The sequence below is a fragment of the Lepisma saccharinum genome, chromosome 14, assembly GCF_977018435.1.
Source record: "Lepisma saccharinum chromosome 14, izLepSacc3.1, whole genome shotgun sequence".
Classification (NCBI taxonomy): Eukaryota; Metazoa; Arthropoda; class Insecta; order Zygentoma; family Lepismatidae; genus Lepisma; species Lepisma saccharinum.
The window spans coordinates 66,556,548-66,579,116 of record NC_139242.1 but is presented as its reverse complement, the minus strand read 5'-3'; the positions used below and the strand labels follow the sequence as shown (position 1 = coordinate 66,579,116).

The window sequence follows — 22,569 nt, the reverse complement described above, 5'->3', positions numbered from 1 at the left end:
AAACCGGGGTCAAGAGGTGACGTCATTGGCAGTATCGCACGGGTAGCGCTTGTGGCCGACGAGCACCATATGATTACGAGCCAGCCTGTGCGTTTGAATATTTAATAATGTCGCGTACCGCTAGCGACATCGGTGGACACTTTTCGTACCAACTGAATACTTTAACAATTACAGCATCAGGCCTTCGTGTGGATGTAGCTGGCTAAATTATAATCGTCAGTTAATCAGGGTCAAAACTGATCAGCTAAGCTGAAAGAAAAGCATATCTTCTTCCGATATCTCAGAAACGAGTAGTGCTGTAAAGATAAATTTATGTGGACCTGAAGATTATTCCAGTCATAGTTCATTTTGTTGTAGTTCCTTATTTTACGCCGACTTTCTGCATCATGACTCTGAAGATGAATAGAATATACTTGCATTGTCCATCAGCATGTTCTCTCATTCTGTTTTCCGCAATCTTAGGTTAATGTAACGAAATGCGCGAATAAGCAGAGCGCATCTACATTCCCTAAAACTTACAGACTAAATAGTGATGCACATTTTGCTCCTTTATCGTTGATGAAGGAATTCTAATGCCAGACTGGGACTCGAACCCGGAACCGTTTTGCAGCTGTTCTCAGCGTAAACAGTTTGCCACGATATCATCTGCAATTTTTTTGAAAAAAAAAATATAAATCAACAAGCGTCACTTACATTAGTATTATATTACTTCCCTGCACATTACACCGTCACCATGACAACTGGTAACAAAACAAAAGAATATCAATATTGTAATAAAATGTAAGGAGACAATTTTCTTCATTCTTTACAGATAACATTTGATTATATGCAAGAGCAACAAAACAACTGATTGTGAATGTCTTTGCGTAAAAGGACTGTTACACTCTCATGACGTCATCCGGCTATTCAACGAGCTCGAAGCGACTGCTGTCATATATACTGTATAATGTCGATTTTCTCAATAATAGGCTTCTTTTCCTCCCAATTTCTAGATGAAATAGAGTTTCTGGCGGTGCCAGTTCTCAAATAATGGAATTGTTAACCTGTAAGTATGCAACCAGGCAGTGTAGACTGACGGTTGCCATGGACTAAATTTTGTGTGTGAATACGGCAAAATATTTAGTGAGTGCAGACTGAGTAACCACATAATGTAAAGGGAATACAGAAGGTTGTTCGCTTTATATCCAACCATTTTTGACGGGTACTCACGGGTACACTCTGCCACCACCGATCATGTTCAGTTGGACCCCCAGCATTGTGGACTATCGCCCGGCATCGCAGTTTCCATTTCAGCAAGCTCCGGCGCAGGACAGGCATGGGAATTCTGCCCCACTCCTCCCTGCAAGCTTTCCATAGACCATCCAGGGTGCGCGGGCGAGGATGTTCAAGACGTTGTTTCAACAGTCCAAATGCGCAAAAATTCATTGGACTGGCATCTGGGCTTTTCACAGGAATGTCTTCAAACAGAATGACACGAATTCCTAATTCCTCTGCCATTTCCTGATAAAAACGTAGTGATGTTCTGGCGGTATGACTCGAAGCCTTGTCCATATGGATCATCACCTGGTTCGTGTCCATTCCATACAATTGTTGGGTGTCTCTCCGATAGATAGGTGTCAGAATGGAGTCTTGAAAGTATCTGGCATTCGCCTTCACGTTTTTGTCCACCTTGCGTATCATCAACTTACCCTCATATCCGAATCCCGTCACAACCATAAAGCCACGAGGGAAACTTTCCATGCACTGACGAACAAAGTTGCTGCGCCCCTTGCCGTCAATGTCACGGTATGTGATCACCCGAATGTGATCACCAGCAGTGAGATGGACATATGATTCATCCATTGTGACAACTTTCTTCCATTTGTAAGCCGCCAGGTACTTTTCATACAGTTTCACAATGCGTACGTATGAAAACTTAGCATGGGAAAGAGCCATTACGTAACCCTCCCAATACCGGTTCATTTTTGGGGCCATTTGATAACATTCACTACCAACACTCACACACCTACAAGGTCAGACACAACACTGCTCCCGCCAGCAGACCCATAGTTCCAGCATGATACGCCAGGTGGCAGCACCGAATTGAAAATGGTCGGATATAAAGCGAACAACCTCTGTACATTTGGATAAAGGATGCGGGGTCAAAATTGGCGAATTTACTAAGAGCATTATACTCTGTCACGGGACTCTATAGAGCAAGCGAAGGAAACCAAGTTCTCTGCGCAAGTAGAGACTCCAGAGGACTCGACCAACGAACGCGTGCGAGAGAAAAGAGATTGCATGGAGGGGGGAACGCAACTGCAGATATCAGACGTTTGCAGCACTGCATTGCTCCCCCACTCGCTTTCTCCTCTTCTCTACCGTCATGAGCGGAGTTCCTCCATAGATTCCTGACATAGACTGTAGGGTCTGGGGAGGGTGTGGATCAATAACATGCCATCGTCCCATCCTGGAAGCCAACCATCCTGTGTTCTGGATCGTAATACCTGCCATTGTAGTCCACTTTTGAAAGTTAGTGCCACATATAATTCGTACGATCTTCCTCGAGCACATTACCTATTACTTCTCATGCCTCTTTCCTGCTATGGCATGTCCCGAAGGAACACATCTACACAAGCTCCGTACATTTAGAGAAGGAATAACTCAGTTTGAGTACCAATTCCCCCTCCCCCTCTCACGGAGAATCGTTTTCTGCTTGCTAACTAACCGAGCCGCAAATCCCCTTTCAACAGACGTTATCTCCTTCCGCGGGAGATACTCAATCGCTACATGGAAGCACAAATTAGGAACGCGAAGGCCTTTTTAAACAGCGTCCGTTTAACAGGTTAAGAGGTTATTCAGAAATGTCTAGACCAAACTGCCAATGTCTGAGTGGGCTTGTGGAAACACTGCTTTGACGAGATTTTCCAGGTAATTACCGGAGTGATATCTTCTTGCGGCTGGAAAATGCGGCGTCTATGAACAGTAAGACCCTGTAAGAAGCAACTGCTTGAGTCAATAACGGGAAACATTTTCAGCAAAGGAGAGTCATAACTTTCCGCAACTTCCTCACCGATTAAGTAACTCTTTGGCGTCATCGCACTCGACCAATTTCATCAATACAGCCATCCCATCATGAGCGGATGAATCAAGTCCATCCGATGCTTTACAATACTCCGAAACCTTTGTCTACCATTAATCGAACATATAGGGACAATGTACGCTGTTATTTCTTCTCTTCTTGAGTTTTGCAGCCCCAATTAGTGTGTGTTTGTCGATTTGGTGTTTTAAGTCCATTTTATGCACAGTAAGGCTAATCGGGACTGGACCTACAGTTTAAAGTGGGTTCCGAACCAATATGTGCCTCCACCGGGTATCGAACCCGGGACCCCTTGATTAGATTAGTGTGTGTATGTGCGTGTCTAGTTTTATTTACTTCTTCTGACACTTGGGCTAATCTGTAAGATGAATGAAGGTGAAGCGAGCAATCACAAACATAAATGTACAAGAGACTCTAATTGGTCGAATTGGTTTTTGAAGTCCACTTTATGCATAGTAAGGCTAATCGGGACTGGACCTACAGTTTAAAGTAAGATACAAGCCACTATGTGCCTCCACCAGGTATCGAACCCGGGACGCCTTGACTACAAGGCAACGACACTACCACTGCGCCATCGGGGAGGCCGTGTACAAGAGACAGAACACAAACCCAGTAGAGGAATATACTATAGTCTGTCTCAACAATGCGCGCTGCTGCAAACAGCTGTTAGCTGCAGCCGCGTTTTCCTCTTCAGTCATTCACTTCCCCTCTCATGCGTTCATTTGTCGATTCATCTCGATTCCTACTTCCCTGGTTCCTGAGATTCCTGGGATAGAGTATAAGAAAGTTCCTATCTGCAAAATTCTACTTCTCTCGTATATTGATATTTTTTTAATAGTAGAGGAGATGGTCTAAATATGGGCGAAGGTCTAAATATGGGTTTTGGAGTTATCAGCGCTCCCGGGTGCTGCAGCCTGGCAGAACCTATTGGAACTGGTTATCTGTGAAGGACAAAGGTTGCGGCGCCAATTCGAAAGAGAAAGTGGTGGTTAGTTTCGGCCTTGGACGCTGTTACACAATTGCGACCTCCGAAAACTTTTTGCAGGTATGTTTTAACTCAGCATTTTCTGAATTCTCATCTGCTTTGTATAGGTTATGATATTAGCGGCACATAAAACAAATGTGGGCATTTATAATGCCATGATTTGTTTGTGAAATATGTACCACAGAGAGCGAAAATAAATTGAAGTACAAAAATAGCGTGATGGTCTAAATATGGGCTATGACATGAGGTCTAATGTTGAGATCCATTTTCAACAAATATTTGGATGTTCTTCTTAATTTCGATTTTTCCCATTCCGCGTGATTTTCAAAACAACAGATTATTCATAAATATGAATAATGTTTTAGCGAAAAATTTTAATTGCTTTTGTGATATTCCCACTAGTAGCCTATATTTAGACCACAATTTTGAAATACATCATTTTACCATTTTTTTTGGAAATTGCTTTTTTTTAAAAAAAAATTGAGACTTTCTATACTTTAGCATGCTATTACATTTAAGTATATATTTCATAGATATGCATTTTAAAGGCAGGTGCTTGATATATTAATTTTTTCCCTCCAAAAATGACGACATAAAAAGGGGGGCCCATATTTAGACCTTTTCCTCTACTCACGCCACGAATCCAAATATATTTATATATTTTCTTTGTCTTTGTTTATTTGCACTGAGTTTGGTATTGTCTTGATTCCAGCTTGACGCAGGATGGGAGGATTACATCTCGGTCTGCTGGGGCTGCTCCTGCTCCATGTGACCTGCGGAGAGATCCCAACGCACGCAGCGCCCCCCAGTTGCCGCGTTTCGGAGTTCTTCTGCGACACGGGACAGTGCGTCGCGTTGGATCGTTTCTGCGATGGGGCAGACGACTGTGGAGACAAATCGGATGAACCTCGGTACTGCTCACGTAAGTAGCCTCTTCATGTTCTTCATTTACTTCAATTTGTGGATTTTCCCGCTACAGCATCCGTTGGTATTAGTTCTATTTGTAGATTTCCCTGCCAGGACGATTATTCCTGTTCTGTGATTGGTTAATTCTGTGGGTTTTCCCGCCAGAATGTCCATTCCTATTCTACGGTTGGTCCGAATTCTGCATTTTCCCTCCAAAACGCCTACCCGCGGAGAGCACCAATCCGGAATCAGAACAAAGTTTTCGAAACCTTAAGCAACAGCATATTTTAGAATTTAAAGAGAAATTATTGCAGAATCATCTGCTGGAATCGCACGCAGAAAGAAAGAAATACGAAAAAAAGAGAAGAGATACAAAGTAGAGCGTGATAAAGGGAAAAAATGATGAAATGGTAAAGAGAAGATGAGAGAAAGAGATACAGCTTAACCAATACAAGAATGCCTCCGGCAAATTGGCGAACTGAAATGCACAGTCATGGGGTACTGATGTTAAACAAAGAATAGAGGAAGGTGTTAGAAAGAGTGGAAAGGGCAAGAGAGAAAGAGGAGAGAAGAAGGTAGAAGAATGAACGAAAAAGAGCGTAAGATAAAGAGTCCAACCACATTCTCTATGGAAGTTAATATGTTTAGCCTTTTAGGTGAAAGTACAGTTGGCAAGGGAAAGCCACCTGCTAGAATGTTCCATAACAACTTTCTAATAGTCTGGAGGGGAGTAATGTTTGTGTATATAAATCATCCTGTTTTTGTATCTTGTTACATTTGTACTTGGTGCAGAGTCTGAAGAAGACCTTGCTATAAGGTTGAAACGTTACGTTTAGTTTATTGTTTTAAAATTAAATTAAATTACTGCCTTGGTCAGCATATTTAATTTTTACACAGTCATTTGTTTTCTCCTCTCGCTTCCCCTTATCTGAGGCCTATCGACAGGGGTCTTCCTCTCCGCACAACAGTTTTGCTACCTTGTGTTCTGACGTCAGACGAAAAATTCTTACGAGGTTAGGTTAGGACTGTTAGGTTAGGTTCCATTAGCATAAATACAATGAAAAATAAAGAGAACTAAACATAGCTAGCCTACCCTAACAACGTAGGCATATAGCCTAAAATTAAAAGGCCATATCCAGTGACGTCAGAACACAACGTTGCTCAAGTGTTGTGCGATAAGCGAGGCCCTTTCGACAGTCCTGCACACAGTTTATCAACGCAGGAACATGGAATCAATGCAAGCGTCTGATTGAATCGCCTACGTTCTCCCCGCTCGCTTACAGTTGAAAATTCGACTACAGCGCCGCAGGGGGCATTCTTATCTTGGTCAAGCTATAAAGATAATAGAGAGAGAAGCATCTTGACTCTCGAAGTAGAGTCCAGCTGAAACATGATCGTTCCCACCTTGGCCAGACCCGCCATTGTTATGAACATGTGAGTGCTGTAACTGAGCGAGTCCCTACCTCCCTAATCACTATAGGCTTTTCCAAGAACAGCAGTATTTCATACCTATATTGGGGATAGGGGAGGTGCTCATGTGTTCCATTTCACAGAGGGTGTCGAGAGATGGCGTTCTTTAAAACGAAATCTCTTCTGACATTCTATCACCGCAGCGTTAATAGAATACAAGACTGTCTTACAGGAGCCTTGCGTTCAAGGATACAATATTTAACCATATTTGGAGCTGTTTTACTTATTTCCTCCACCATGTTCCCTGTACAAGTTGCGCTATTATGGAGACTGTAGTCTGTGGAGCCTCGGGGACTCGTAAATAAACTGTGGTGGGGAATTCCCGCCGGTCCTTGCGCGAAGCTGTGGAACCATTCTTGTCTCTCTCACGACCCCCAAGATGGCGCTCTCCTCGTTCCTTCCCTGCAGAAGAGGAAGAGTTGGTTTAAACTCATTTCTTACCTTATTCTTTTCCTTTTTGGGTTTGCAGAGACCTGCATAAACTTTGCAGGAACCTCAAGATAACCGTGCCTTATTTATTCTGCATGCCCAAATTTTCATTAATATATACGAAACAGCGTTCCCGTCGTGCGATACAGTTGACGTCATTTTCTTAAACAAAGTTTTTTTCACTTCTTCAGCCTCGTCGCGAAAGGAGAGGGTTGTGGTGCATTGTTTATTAAAGACACCGATTTCTTCCAACTGTCGGATACATCCCATTTATTGCACTTAAGAGCATTATCCTCATCTTCTTTTATTTTTTTTTCGCCCGTGGCTTTGGATTTTCTTTCTCGGGGTCATGTTTTTGTGAAGTTAAAAATTTATGGGCTCAACATTACGTCTTCAGTGGGTTGCGGACCGTTACTAATGGGGAAAGTTGCGTCGTACTTTAAGCTGATTCTCTGTTGCTCGTGGTCGAAACCCAGGTCAAATGCTTTGCTTTTTCTTCATCGGCTTCTTTCTCCTTCTCTTCTTTTGTTGGTATCCATATTTCAGCAGCGGTGGTTCCGTGACCCTCGTGTGCGTCCAAATATCTTGCGCATCCCTCTTCAAAGTATCGTAGCGTTGGTTCCGGATGGAATTTCGTAAAAGGGATGATTTCTGACTCTGCTTTCTACAGAGGGGGAGGAGGTTCCAGAGGGAGTGGGGCGCGGCTCTTGACATTCCTACTGGTGCCCAAAGAGGTGAAGCGACGCAGAACCAAGTGTGGCGATTGCTTCTCTCAGGAGTGAAGCAGAAGCGACGAAGACTTTGAACTGACTGTGTTCCAGATATCTTCACTCGGTACTGAAGCCAAATTAAAATTGTAAGCCTCATGGTAAGAACTCAATCATCAAAATTACGATTCCGAAATTGTATGTTGGGTCAAGGGCTTCGCCAATGGATGGGCTAAGGTTGGGCTCGAACCCACTTGGCCTAATTTCCTGGCCCTCATACCGTACATGCAGCCACGTATTTAGAAATACCGTGTCCCAGAAGTCTTTCCCTGATTACAAACTTTATTCATATCCGCTATATGCAATGTAGAGATGTGAAAGTGGTGCCAACATGTTGAAAAACTAACAAAGTTTATTTGTTGCAGGTTTCAGTAATGTGGCTATAGTGTAGCAGTGTCAGTGCCAAGAAATCCGGAATTGATGCTCTTGATAACGGGTGGCATGTTCCATACAGTGTTTCTTGGACTTGACAGGATTTGGGAATGAAGATAAATTCAATTTTTTATATACCAACTTATTGATGGCAGATATTCTAGACGAAAGAATTCTGTACATTTGAAAGTTCCTCTGCACTGTTATTGGTGACCGGGTGAGCTTTTTTCTGATTTGTGAACATTTCCGGTTTTCTGGGCACTGACATTGCTACACTACAGCCACGTTACTCAAGCCTGCAACAAAAAAAACTTGGCTAGTTTTCCAACATTTTGGCACCACTTTCACATCTCTACCCTGGATATATCGGATATGAATAAAGTTTGTAATCGGGGAAAGTCTTCTGGGACACCCGGTATATTTTGCGGGGGTCCGACCCAACTGTCTCAATAATAATAATAAAGATGTCTAAATTTAAATAATTATATAAATCAAATTAATAATAATTACAATATATAAAGTACAGTATAAGAATGGAGATATAACAACACATATTCATTATGTAGGTTACCTGTGTTTAAGATCGGAATAATAGAATGCTGCTCTCCCATCTGGTCCATGTCGTGTGCCACTCAGCTCTGTAGAATCTTCTTAGCTATAGTCCATTACAGGGTTCCCTCATTACGCAATTTTTCATCCCCGCCTCTCTTGTCTTTTCTTAACTTACAAACTGCTTATCAGCGACGTTTGCAGAATGATTTCAGTTATTTATACAACATTGTGAATGGCAAAATCCGCTACAACACACTTCTTGAGGAATTCCACTTTCGAGTATCTATGCGCACAACACGCAACACAAGATTATTTTATACCAAAAAACCTAGAATAGAAATTTAAAAAAGATCTCTCTTTTACAGACTTGCAGCACAATACAATGATCTCCCCTCAAATATTGATATATTTTCCTCCGAGTTTGCCATTCGGTCTTCCATCAGAAGAAATGCTTGTAATTAATATCACATAGTTGAATATTTATTGAATAACAAAATGACGTTAGATGCAGTTGGAGAAAACTAAAGTTTCTGATTAATACTTTATGCATATTATTATAAGTAGTGGTCTTTCGGATGTTGGTGGTCCAGACCACTTAAATAGTTCCTTCCTTTTCTTCAAAGCCGTATGATCCCAATATAATCCTTGCCTTCCAATAAGTTCGACGGAAACGAATAAATCCTCGATTATACAACAAATGCTAATCAAGTATATTTCCATTAGTTAATTTTAGTATTTGGTAAGTCTTTCGGGGGGGCCGGACCCCCTGGACACCCCCCTAAATACGTACATGTATGTTTCTCGACACGGAATTAATCGTTTATGAGCCAGAAGGGTGGGAGTGAGAGACACTGACAAGTGAAAGAGAAATAGAATGTAGAAAGAGATGGAAAACGAAAAAATACAGAGGGGAAGAAACGGAAAATGAGAAAAACGTAGCGAAAGAAATAGAGACAGCAAGAGACAACGTGAAGGACAGCGAGAAAGGAGGAAAGAATTAGAATATGAAACATCTGGAGAAAGTGGAGTAGATAGAGAGAAAGAGTGAGAAATAAAATAGGCAAGAAAGAGAGAGAGAGAGAAGGAAAGAAAGAATGACAAAGTGAAAAAGAATAGGGAAAGAGAAAGAATGAAGTGAAAAAAGCAAGCTACACACACAAATAGACCCAGAGATAGAGAGAGAGAGAGAGAGAGAGAGAGAGAGAGAGAGGCAATCAGAATAAGCAACATAAAGAGATAAGGGAAAGGAATTGGAAATGGAACAAGAAAGAAACAGAGAATGAGAAAATGAGTCATATAAAAATAAGGAGATATAGAACTGGAGGGAGAATCTGTGAGAGATATGGTTACCAAAGCAGAGCTCATCGTCTACCTTGGGACCTACGTAAAATAAAATCTCCGGAAATACCACAGCTAGAGAATGCAAGTTGCGTCCGAACATCACGAGGATTACGAACGGGACCCACTCCCTACTTCACAAAGTATCACTGACATGGAAAAAAAAGCCAAGCTTGCCAATAATGATCCGAACCCAACCCATATAAGTATTTTTCACTTTGTACTCTAATCTTCCTATTACAATACGATTTCAAAGTTTCAATTGCACATTAATGCTACCAAATTCCATCAGTTCGGGCTACGAAACCAAGGATTTTAGTTTCGAATCCTGACTGAGGCGTGGATATCTGGTTTTTGCACCTTCAACTATTCGTACCTAACCGCGTTTAACCTAGAGAGGTGAGGAAACAACATAAGGTACGAAATAAATTTTAAATACGCACACTTGTAAGCATTGGTGGCGATTAAGAGGGCGAGGGACGCAGTTGCCCCCTCCCACTTTTGCCCCCCCCCCCACGTTTTGCACCTTTCCTTCCTAGTTTTGGAACACAATCGCCGCCACTGCTAGTAAGTAATGATAATAAATACTGTGGAAGCTTGCAGGTTTCTAGCCAGGCCCGTAGCCAGGCAGGGGCCAGGAAGGGCTCAGCCCCCCTGGAACTGCCATCAGCCCTCCCTGGCACTGCCATCAGGCCCCCTTTACATTAGGTAAACTATTTTGCATAATTTGTTTGCAGTGAACAGTGAAAATGTAGACAACTCACAACTTTAAGGATAAATCCACAGAATATGAACAGTATCTATTACATTCGCTCATTTTGTTTATGAGCAGAAGTAGCTGCAAGTATTTAGACTTCAGAAAGTTCTTTCATAGAACTTTTCATATGAAAAGATTTCCAGAGTATTTGTATATGTTCTTCAAGAATACATTACGAATTGTACCCTCCGTAGTGGGTTAAATCTATTGTTTCTTTCCATATATTTGTAGTGTTAGTCACCCTGACCTGTACATTGTTTCTACCCTGTGCTAAGCTAGTAGATGCTCACGTGAGAGGACGTGGCATGCTAAGACAACCTCCTCCTTGCTATTAATACAGGACGCTAGGAAATCGATGTAAAATAATTGAAATTGAAATGTCTGGCCTAACAAACGAGTCACTCAATGCCTTTTCTATGTTTTTAATGCATGTATTTACTTATGTTATTATCGCAATCCTATCCCCTGCCAAAAAATTGGTTCATATCCTTTCTCTGCTTGTATGTATGTACGACACACTTCCAGTTCTTGGAGGGTAAATAAATCGTGTGCTGCATAGCCTATCTTAGTGAGGAACACGCACCAAGTTTCTTTGATCTCATCCTTTTTGTTTCTGTTTTACTGGTGACTGAAGTGGAGAGGTGTAAGCAAGCATCCCAAAGAAGATGAAGAAAAAGGATATTGGTGCAGTGATCAAATATTTGCTGAAACAAAACTGTCACCAACGTGGGAAGAGTTTCTTCAGCGACTCTGAAGTGATGTAAACATATGGTTTCAGGAGCAGTCGGAAGGTTTCTTCCTGACGGAATTTAAGCCCTAGAGCACCGATTGGAAAAGTGCATTGAAGTTGCAGGGGACTATATTGAAAAATAAGAATAGTTAAATGGTCCTCTGGCAAAGCCTTCTAGCTCAGGGGCAGAGAATGCTCATCAACCCTCGTATGTAATGCGCGCTTAACGCGTGGTCACAACAGTGTGGCAATTTCGACTGTTTATATTTGTTCTTAAATTTCTACACGAATCCACAAGGATCCATTATTTATGCTTTACACTTTGTTTTCAAGCCTTATGATTGAATTTCCACTAATGAGAGAAAAAAGGGTAACATCTTCCATGTACCTCATTTCTTCTGTGTCAAAATCTCCAACGGCACCTTGTGCAGATTTCTTCGAGCAAATTTGTCTCCTCTTTTTTTCCCTTAGGAAGTCGACGGAAGTCATTCTGGCTTACAGAGGTGGGATTGTGAATTTCCTCATCCGATACCATCATTAGGTACACGACTTCCCTTTGCGCCGGCTGAATGGTTAATAACTCACGGCCCTGTCTCCTAGCTTGAATAATGCATACTAATCAGGAAAATGGGTCGGAGGGGAGGGAGGGAGGGGGGATAAGCGGCAATCTTCTTCCAGCTTCTTTTTCTTCCTGCTCCGCCGTCTTGTTTTGCGAAAACAATGAGGATGGAGCACCAAGAAAGAGACGAGAAAATAGCAGACCTGCATGCTAAAGCCCAGTTGCAAAATTAAGTGGGGGGGCCTTAAATATTGCTTCCGCTTCCCCCCACGATGGAGACGCCAGCTCCTTGCTAACCTTAATGGACTAATTGATGTGTATTAACCTTTCGCGCCTTGGCGAGGATGGAATGAATGAATCAACAGAACGCCTACAGAAACGTGGAGGAATAATTGAGCCTTCTGGAATATTCCAGTAAGAATCAGGTGATGTTTAAGCTGTGGCGAGAAGGGGTGGAGATAATTAAACTGTTGTAGGGGGATGTAGGGGAGGGATGTGGAGAATGAGATGTTGGTCTGTAAGGAACGAAGGAGGGTCCTGATGGAGAAGTGGCTCAAGGGGTATACATAGAGAGGATTATAGCAGAGAGCCTACCTTATAGACGTGGATGGCTCTGGTCATAATATAATCTCCCTTCCTCTCTGCTAACCCTATACTCTATCCCGGGAATCTCTAGAGCAATCGAACGCAAACAAGTATTCGCGCAAGTAGTGACTAGAGAGGGTTCGACCAATGAGCGCGTTAGGGGGAAAGTGAATGCATGAGGAGAAAAAACGCTGCTGCAGAAGCGCGTACTACACGAATTTTTCAAACACCAATACTCATTTTAACACCATCAGTTGCACACGGATGCGCGTATAAAGGAACACACACGCACGCACAATGGTTTGCAAAATTTTGAAATCGGGAAACCTGACAGGGCGCTATATTTCTGTGACTTTTCTCTCTTTGTGATCTACATAGTGAGATGAGCTTACGCGCTTCTCGCAGATCTTACACACTTTTGCACTTGTGCTGCCATCTGGAATTCTCGATAGGAACTAATTCACACACGGCTTATGAAAAATATCCACTATCTGGGGAACTTTACAGAATTAGTTCAAAATTATGCCAGGGCATTACTTAATGATTTTCTGCTGGATTTTGGACGATTTATTTCCTGCCGACTTAAGGAAGACACCCCAGACCCAGATTTGGCTCCCTGGTGTACTCTGACGCAGTTCCCAGAAGACCAATCTGTCAACGTGCGCACACACACACTTACACACTTACAAAGAGAGAGAGAGAGAAGGAAGGGAATAGGAATGACAAGCTGGAAACAGGCAGGGTGAGAGAGGTTGAACGAGACAGAAAGAGATGAGAGGTTAATAAATAAATGCTAAAACAAATAAAGGTAGGTAGAAGGAGAAGAAGAATCAAAATTAATTTATAGATTTTTATAGAGAAAGGAATAGTGAAAAGACATATAGGAGGGACAGAAATTGAGAGAATAGAATACAAAATGGGGGAGAGAGGCAAAGGACGATGCAGTGAGAAGAAGGTAGAACGAAGGGACAGATGGAGAAGCAAAGAGAAACAGATACAGACAGAGAATAAGACTGTGAAAGAAAGAAATGGAGAACGAGATAGGATGTAGATACAGACGCATGATGTCACTGACCATCTACACTGTTCCACATTTGTACAAAGAAAATGATGAAATAATATTTATTCCAGAGCATATTTGAAATTGTCCTTCAGTAAGCCACAACTTCAAGCCTTGCTGTACCACCGACACACACCACCTCACGGTCAGTAACCAATGAAGGAGTGGAAAATAGCAATAGCCTGGAAAACGTTGGTTCCTGGTTTGGAAAATCTGGACAAGTCAGCGAATTTTTGTTTTTACGAAACTGTAGACACCCTGAGTATACTAGTGAATTCATTACGGAGACTCACGCCTCTCTGTGCTAAGGAAAATGTGAAAAATAGAAGGAAATGACGGAAGGCTCGTGGGTGTTTCTGGCGAGAACCGACATCACGGAGATTATTCTCGGGTTTTCCCTTATTTAAATTTGAACTTTGGAGAACTTGAGCCTTATAATAACTCAGGCTGATCGCGTCCAGAAGGAAGGTGATGCCATCCGGGGGGAGTTAATGCCTGCCGAGCCCTTGCAAGGGCTGTCGGGAACTTCTGACTTTTCCGGCCGCGAATCTTGGCTTCAACGACAAAAGTTTCATTACTGCCGGGAAGTGGGACCAGATGCGACCGACGGAGGGTGACGTCACGCCGTCACTTGAAATGTTTTCTCCTCGAGAAAGAGGGCGAAAGGCAGGCCAAGATGCGAGAGCCTGCTCCGATGCTTCAGTTGCCAACTCTTAAAGAGAATGGTGTTGTCGTTTTTGTGGTTCCAATTATTTTGATACCTTAGCGTAACTCAGACTTGAAAAAGACTGCGAAAAGAAGAGGTAAGGAAGAATGAGAAAGTTGCAAATGTCTAGGTGCAAGATTAAACCAAGGGAGAGAATAGATGAAGACGTAGATGCATAGAATACGATCCAGTCTTGAGACGGCGGATGTGAAGCAAGCAAGCATCTATCAAATGCAAGAGGTAGACAGGAAGAAATATAGAAAAATTTAAGAAAGAAAGAGGAGAAATGGAGATTTGAAGAGAATTTGACAACGAGAGAAATAGAGAAAAATATAACGATATAAAAAGAGAGGCGTGAAAGAGATAGAAGTGAAATAGAGGAAAGAGCAAAAGACGATGAGAATTATACAATGAGAGAGTGAAGACAAGAGGATAATAAAATAAAAGAGAGAGGTGGAAGAAAAGGTAGAATAGAAATAGAGGTAAAGAGAATGAGATGGGAAAATTAAACAATGCGAGAAAAATTAAGAGAAAAAATATTGACAATATAAAAAGAGAAGGGGAGGAAGAGATAGAAGAGAAATAGAGAGAAGACCAAGTGACAAGGAGAATATGACAACGAAAGAGAGAATGCATAGAAAGAAACAAAAAGAAAACAATATAAGAGAGAGAGAGAGATAGGGGGGAGAAATGAGAAATAGAGGAATGAGCAAAATACATGGACAATAAGACGAAGAGGGAAGTCTTACCAGCATGAGCAATGAAAGTCCGCCTGAAAATATTTCTTGAAACTACCCACAAGGAAACTCTCTGTCAGCGGTACTAAACACATACACTGATTCTCTTTTGTACAGTGTGCACGATGAAAGAAAATTTGTTGCAGAGCATCTTGGAAACTGTCGTTCCGAAGAGTTTGTGTATCCACGCCTTATGGAGCAAGAATGCGTCTATCAGATGTTAAACGTTACGAGTGGAACACATTGATAGATGCTTTTGTCGATATGGGGCGATATAGCCCTATTGATGTTTCGGTTTGTGGGTAAAATTACCGCATGGACTCGATATTTCCATATACAGCCTGGATTTGAGTCTGAATTTATCTATTTTCTAAATATTAAAGTACCCGGTGGTCAATAAGTTGTGAAACCCACGTTTAAAACAAATATGAAGAGTGAAACACGAATAAAACGGTTTGATGATGATACAGGAAAGTGGGAGCACTTGTTAGGATATGTTACCAATATGGCGGCCATCTTGAAATCCACCATATTGTAGTCAAGTTAAATGGGAAGGTGGCAATGTAACATATCAAAATGGGCTAGAATTTTACAAGAAAAACAATGGTATGCATAATTTCAAAGTCACTTTAGACATTTGGATCCCAAGTGTCTTCATCACTGGTGGTTAGATTGGTGATGATGTTAGTCCAGGAAAAAAGCAACTGGTTGAGATCGTTCTGTACGTGTCTTGTTATTGTAAAAGATTTCAATGAACGCCACTCAAGACAGATTACCAAGTTGATTAAGAAATTTCGAGTAAAATCATTATCTATGTTACTTTGAAAACCGCCAGGTGATTCTGCTACACCCTATAGATAAGGGACAAGCATACACCCATGTCTTGTCCGAGTTGATTGACTAATTTAAGAAAACAATTATAATGGATGCGTCAGCACTGAGTTGATTTGCACCCTTTTCCTGCAGAGGGGGCATATGGTTATGAAACCACAACGCCACTGTTAACAGGTGATGCTGGGGTGCTCAGCACAGATAAGAACATGATCCAGGACAATACACAACCACACGGGGGATTGTACTGGCTGTGGATCCAGTTCGCTAGAGACTTATACTCTGTCCCAGCTAACTGTAGAGCAGGACACGGGACACGGCTCCAGCAATGAACACGTGAGAGGAACGGAATTGCGTGGAGTGGGGGAAAGCGACAGCCTTCCCAGCAGCGTGTACTCCTTCGCACTGGCCACTCAATTTCCCTCTCTTCTCTGACGCTATGGGCGGCCGTGCTCCATAGTTAGCTGGGACAGGGTATAGTAGCCTGCAAGAATGCAGTTTCGAGGATGTTCTCCGCTGAAGATATGTCAACTTTTCTGTGCCTTCCCACAATATCTCCCCATTCGACGATTCGAACCTAGAACCTTTGACATCGCAGCCCGCTTCACTGTCACAGAGGTCATCTACTAAACAAATATCATGGGTAATAGTTAACGCAAGTCCGCTAATCCTTCATGGAATCACATTTTGTTTCTTTCTTCGGTTGCTGTTGTAATGACGTGCATTTTATATCCAGGCTTCCGCCCTTCATCGCTATGACGTCATCTCGCATTGCCCTGCCAGGTAGCACAACATAAACAATTATCCGACTGGGAGTTAAATTGGGGAACAAGAAGTGCCAAGTCGGCTTTTCATTTGCGGCCGTTTAACAGGACGGCGGGTGTTGTAAACATCAAAAGTCATTTCGTCACTTACCCGAAATGCGTTCCAATTTGTTGGCCAAACATGGGTGTCATCAGCCCTTCCGCCAATGTCATTACGAAGCCACCAAACATTCATCAGGCAACCCGACGCATTCTCCTTCTTGGCGCGGATGGATTCTGCTAACTGTTGCTCTTCAGCAGTGTTCATCCAGTGTGATACTTGAAAAAAAAAAAAATTCCAGGGAAGAGAAATTTCCAGCAACTTCGTTACAGGCATCTGGAATCCTCACAAGGGGGTGGTGGAATAACCGCGAAAGGGATTAATCGCGAAAGGAATAAGAGCGAAACGGAACAACAGGGAAGGAATAAACACGGAGGAACAACCACGAAACGGAATAAGCGCGAAAGGTTTAACCACGAAATGGAATAAGCGCGGAAGGAACAGCCGCGAAACGGATTAATCGCGAAACCAAAATTGAACACCGGAATAAACGCGAAAGGAATAAGAGCGAAAGGGATTAAGAGCGAAACTAACATTCAAAACGAGAATAAGCGCGAAAGGAACAACCGCGAAATGGATTAATCGCGAAACCAAAATTGAACACCGGAATAAGCGCGAAAGGAACAACCGCGAAACCGATTAAGCGCGGAACGGATTAAACTAGAACTGAATAACCGCGAAGGAATAAGCGCAAAGGAACAACCGCGAAACGGATTAACCGCGGAAATTTCACTTTCGCGCTTAATCCCTTTCGCGGTAGTTCTGACGACCCCTCCCAAGGACTAAGCATTTGAAACGAGAATAAGGAATAAAAAGGGGGGTTGTATTGTCCAAAAAGGGAAGATCTTCCCCCTTCCACCCCCCCTGCAAGCACCACAGGTTGTACGTACGAGGGTTGTTTCGGAAGTTTGTTTCTTACACAAGTGGAAGTTGAACCCAAATTTTCTTTGCCAATGTAATTGCCGTATTTAAATTGCGAGTTACTAAGCATCATAACGTATTACATCATAATTTTCTTTCAACTATATAGCGACTTGATTCACGTGGTGGGGACGTTTTTATTTCATTATGTTCAAGGATATATTCTAGACTAAAATTTCACTTAATCTGGACATTATCCTGTATTGTCCAAGTATGTATTTTTCATACGTACTTTGATAAAATAAGAACATCCTGTACTTGATTTACAAGATCCTTAGGAAAATCTTTGGACCTAAAAGGGATGAGGAGACAGGTGAGTGGAGAAGGTTACATAATTTAGAACTACATAATTTGTATTCATCTCCAGATATTATTAGAATAATTAAATCAAGAAGACTTAGGTGGGCAGACCATGTGGCACGAATGGGAGAGGAAAGAGGAGTTTACAGGATTCTTGTTGGATTCTTGAAGGACCTAAGGGAAATCGGTATTGATGGAAAAGAGTATATAGATCTTGCTCAAGCTAGGGAAAGATGGAAGGCCTGTGTTGCTGCAGCCATGAACCTTCGGGTTTAAGAAGACTAGAGAGTTAGTTTTAGTTAGTTGTACTTGATTTACGCATATCAAACACGTCGTGTACACATACGCTTATAATAAGCATTCCTATATTTAGCTCTCTTTCTCTCTCTCTCTCTCTCTCTCTCAGACACACATACATATACACACTACTTGATTCGATTCCCAGTGGAGCTACATAGTGGTTCGGATACCACTTTAAACTGTAGGTCCAGTCCTGACAGGGCCGGATTTAGGTGGGTGCTATTGATGCTGCAGCATTAGGCCCATTCCTGAAATAGGCACAGATGAAAACGGACGAGAATTTTCCGAAAGCTGAACAGTTTTCTTTTGCTGTATTAACCTGAAAGTAAATCTTAGAATGAAATTTGGAGCCCCAATTTCGGACACCTAGACACAGCGTTACTTATTATACAGTTACTATTATTCTTTGCGTTGTGACGTAACTATAACGTCGTTGTGTTTATTGTTCACCGAAGATTTCAAGCATCAGGCCCAATTTCGTCTTACTGTGCATAAAGTGGACTTAAAACACTAATTCAACCAATCAATGAACACACACAAGTACGCACACAAATTCACACACATACGCGTCTACACATGAGCGAAATGCTTTGTATTCACACGCGTATCCATGATATGCACAGAAATTGAGGTTTTTCTCCACTGGCACGGGCAAGCACGCCTGACCATATTTCACTGGTTAAATTCGCCCCCCCCCAACCTGGTTAATGTTTATTTCTGTTTTCCAGTGGGGGGCCATATTTCACGGTGTGATATTCCTTCCTCCCTTCTAAACTCCTTGGACTTCTTTCGAAGGGGGAGCATATTTTACTGGTGAAAATCGTTCCCTAATTTTATTTCACAGGTCGAACAAGTCTCAATTTGCTGCTTAATGCCAATGGTTTTCTTAGGGAAACGTATTTTTTGGGGGCGGACCAAATATTCGTTCCCCCTTCCCTTGAGCTTTGGCCCGGGGGGACCACATTTGCTGGTTTATTTGGTCTGGCCAGACCATTTTCTGGAGGACCATATCAACTGCGACACCGAAACTACCTCCTCAATGCAACCACGCGCATGCGTAACTCACTTGGTCAGGCAATATGCCTACCTTTCGTGAGGTATTTGCTGGTCATGAATTGATACTGGATCACAGAGACTGAACACTACCAATTAATCTTCCCACTGATTTCAATACATTTACGTATAATTTGAATAACACCTGGACATAATAGCATATATCCCATGAATATCCAGAATAGGAGGGCCTCCCCCATGGCGCAGTGGTAGCGTCATCGCCTTGTAATCAAGGGGTCCCGGGTTCGATACCCGATGGAGGCACAAGTGTTTCGGATCCCACTTTAAACTGTAGGTCCAGTACCGATTAGCCTTACTGTGCATAAAGTGGACTTAAAACAACATCCCAATTCAGAATAGGATATCTCTGGATATCCAGGACGGGATATCCCATGGACGTTCTTGGGTATCTAAGACTGGATATACATTTCCATGGATATGTGGATATCCGAAGATTTGTCCTGTATGAGTTTCTGACAGCTACATTTTCATATTAAAACTTATGAGGCTTATCAATTTAATGAAATTCAGAATCAAATTTACAAGGCTATGAAACACGTGCTATGTGTTGTGTGTATTCTCCACTTTGTAGCTGTGTAACTAACTTTGACTGAATTACAGTAAAACCTGTCTATCCCGGAACATGATGGTTCCGAGCAAATTTTTCCGTCTTAACAGTTATACAGGGTCGACTTTAAATACAGTATAGAGCGCTGCAGGAAATAATGGAAATACAGATTTACATTTCGCATTACTTATAATGTAGAGTACTAATGCATGTATCATCAATTTCATCATATCATCACTCATCCCCATCTTCGCAAATTAGCCAAAAGTGGGACAAAAAGCGAAGTAAAATGGACACTCACAAACATCCATGTCCATGCCATGATTCGAACCCGGAACCCCTGGCGTCGTAGCGCGATGTGCATAGAGGGAAATAGAAAGATTGAAAGATGGAATAAGAAAGGTGAAGAAAGATTGAGATAAAACTGAAGAAAAAAAAAGAGAGATAGCAAGAAAAATAGAAAGATGACGAAAGAACAGAGGAGAAATAGACAAAGAAAGGTTGAGAAAGAGGGTAAGAGATGAAAGAAAGAAACGGAATCGTAACAGCTATGAGTATTGTAGCGCATTCTTTCATATCGACAATGTTACCGATAAGCGAGTGGTAACAGAGGCGTGTTCCACTTACAGTATTGCATTGTTTTCTTGCGAGGGAAAAATAGAGGAAGAAATTTCCGTGTTACTGAGAATAAAAACATCTCGTTGCTCTTTAAATGGTGTTTCGCGTTAAGGAGGTTTCCGCCTTCAGCAGGTCATTTTCAGGTATAAAATCGGTCCGGTCTGGGACTTTTTTTCCGTAATTACAGGTTTCCTTCTTGTAGAGTTTCCGGGATAAGCAGTTTTTACTGTATTTGCAAAAGAAAAAAAGAGAGTAACTGTAGCTGACTTACTTTCTGAGCAAAGTAAGTGTAACTCGGTAATATTTAGAAGGTACTGCTTTCCAAACAGTGGTAAATAGAGTTGATATACGGTGGATGTAATTCAATCTTCAGTGGAAAGTACGGGGCAACTTCTTCGATTCGTACCCTATTCTCTCAACAGTCTTCTGTCAAACCCACGGATCGTATCTACCTCTCCCTATATTGCCTCGTGCCTTATCCCGCTCGAATAACGTGCTTTCCCATATTATTTACCCATTCGCTTGTATTGGAGAAGATGTTGACCCCCCCCCCCACCATGGCATCACGTCGTAGAACGATTTGCCCTTTCTCCACCAATTAGAAGGCAGTCTTTCGCTCCCCCCTCCCACACGCGCAGGGCAGAGGCCCGAATATACCCAGTTCCCAGTCGTTTCAGTTTCATGCACAAGTGAAAAGAGAAACAAAAAAAAAAAAACAAAAAAGACACCCCTTTCCCTCTCTGCAGATCGCACATTAAAATTCCGCAAGCGTCCACGACGCTCCGTCCATTCCTATAAGCCTATTGTATTCCTCCGAAAACTCCTCAGGGGGTGCCCCCCCCTATCCCACCCAGAGTTTCTCTCTTACTCGGTTTACATTCCCATGATGCCATGGTAAAACAACCAGGCCATCTTATCCGAAGATAACTCTGAGGAACCCCAAGCGAGTGGGGTAGTTGCCCCCCCACTTTTTTGCCACTTTCGCTCCCGCACTATGCTAAACCTTATGTACCTAGGGAAAATAAACTGTCTCCCCCCAGTTTTGGCATCTTGCCCCACCCCCTCCCCAGTTGTGGAACCCAATCGTCGCCACTGACACATGTCTGTATCTCGCGATAAGAAAATACAAGGGTTGGATAAAAAGTAATGGCAACACTGGTATAATTGGTACTTGACTGTATTGGCAGAGGAGCACGTGTTACATTCCTTCAAAGTAATCGCCCCTCATCTCTACGACCTTCTGCCACACGTATGGAAGGCGTCGTACACCATCAGCGCGTCCATCTCTGTCGATGTCCCGCAGTCACCGCCCTATAGCACGTATGATGGCTTCGCGCGTGTCGTAGTGCTTCCCGCCCAGTGGTTCCTTCATTTTGACAAAACGGTCGTAATCACACGGTCTCATACCGGTGAATACGGCGGATGTTCCAGTACCTCCCACTACCAGTTATGCAGGAGCGCCGTCACATTGTTCGCAGTGTGACACCTTGCATTGTCAAGCAGGATGATGGGACACCGTGCAGTCGCTTCCTTCTTAATGCGAGACGAAGGTGGTGTTGCAAGAAGGTGCAGAAGTAGGCTGCGTTGACCGTCTGCCTGAGAGACGTTGTTCTTCTTGCCTAAACATATTGTTAGGGCGCTTGCACTCTCGTCCTCTGCTTCAGAGCACTGCTGTTTTTGACTGAATAACATACAATCGCTCCCACTCACTATACTTCCTCGTCTGACATTCCTTTATCAGCCACGAAACGCTTGTGGCGCTGTGTCTCACCCCTTTCACGGGAGAGCAGTGTTGCCATTACTTTTTATCCAACCCTTGTATATGAAGCATCCATATTAAACGTCATCACCACTGTTTTACGCAAACATAAGTATAGGGTGGCACGTAAGCGACTGACACATTTCAAACGGCCCTGTAAAGCAAAACAGTCAAAATAAGTGAAACCACATATCAATGTACTGAAATATGCCACCAAAGCTTACAAACTTATTTAGTGAAGATTAAATCCGAGATATGGCCTCCGTTTATGTCTATGCACTATTTTCAAGCGTTCCTGATATTTGCTGTACAACAATGGCCGA

At 42.5% G+C, this 22,569-nt stretch overlaps 1 protein-coding gene across 1 annotated transcript in view; it reads left to right on the top strand.

Annotated features, from left to right (window-relative positions):
* LOC145998980 (uncharacterized) overlaps window positions 1-22,569 on the top strand; it is a 549,372-nt gene that overhangs the window by 431,285 nt on the left and 95,518 nt on the right. Inside the window, exon 2 of the mRNA XM_083135828.1 lies at window positions 4,777-4,986. Within this exon, the coding sequence (XP_082991954.1) occupies window positions 4,788-4,986 (199 nt within the window). The 5' untranslated portion in view covers window positions 4,777-4,787. The remainder of the gene's footprint in view (window positions 1-4,776; window positions 4,987-22,569) is intronic.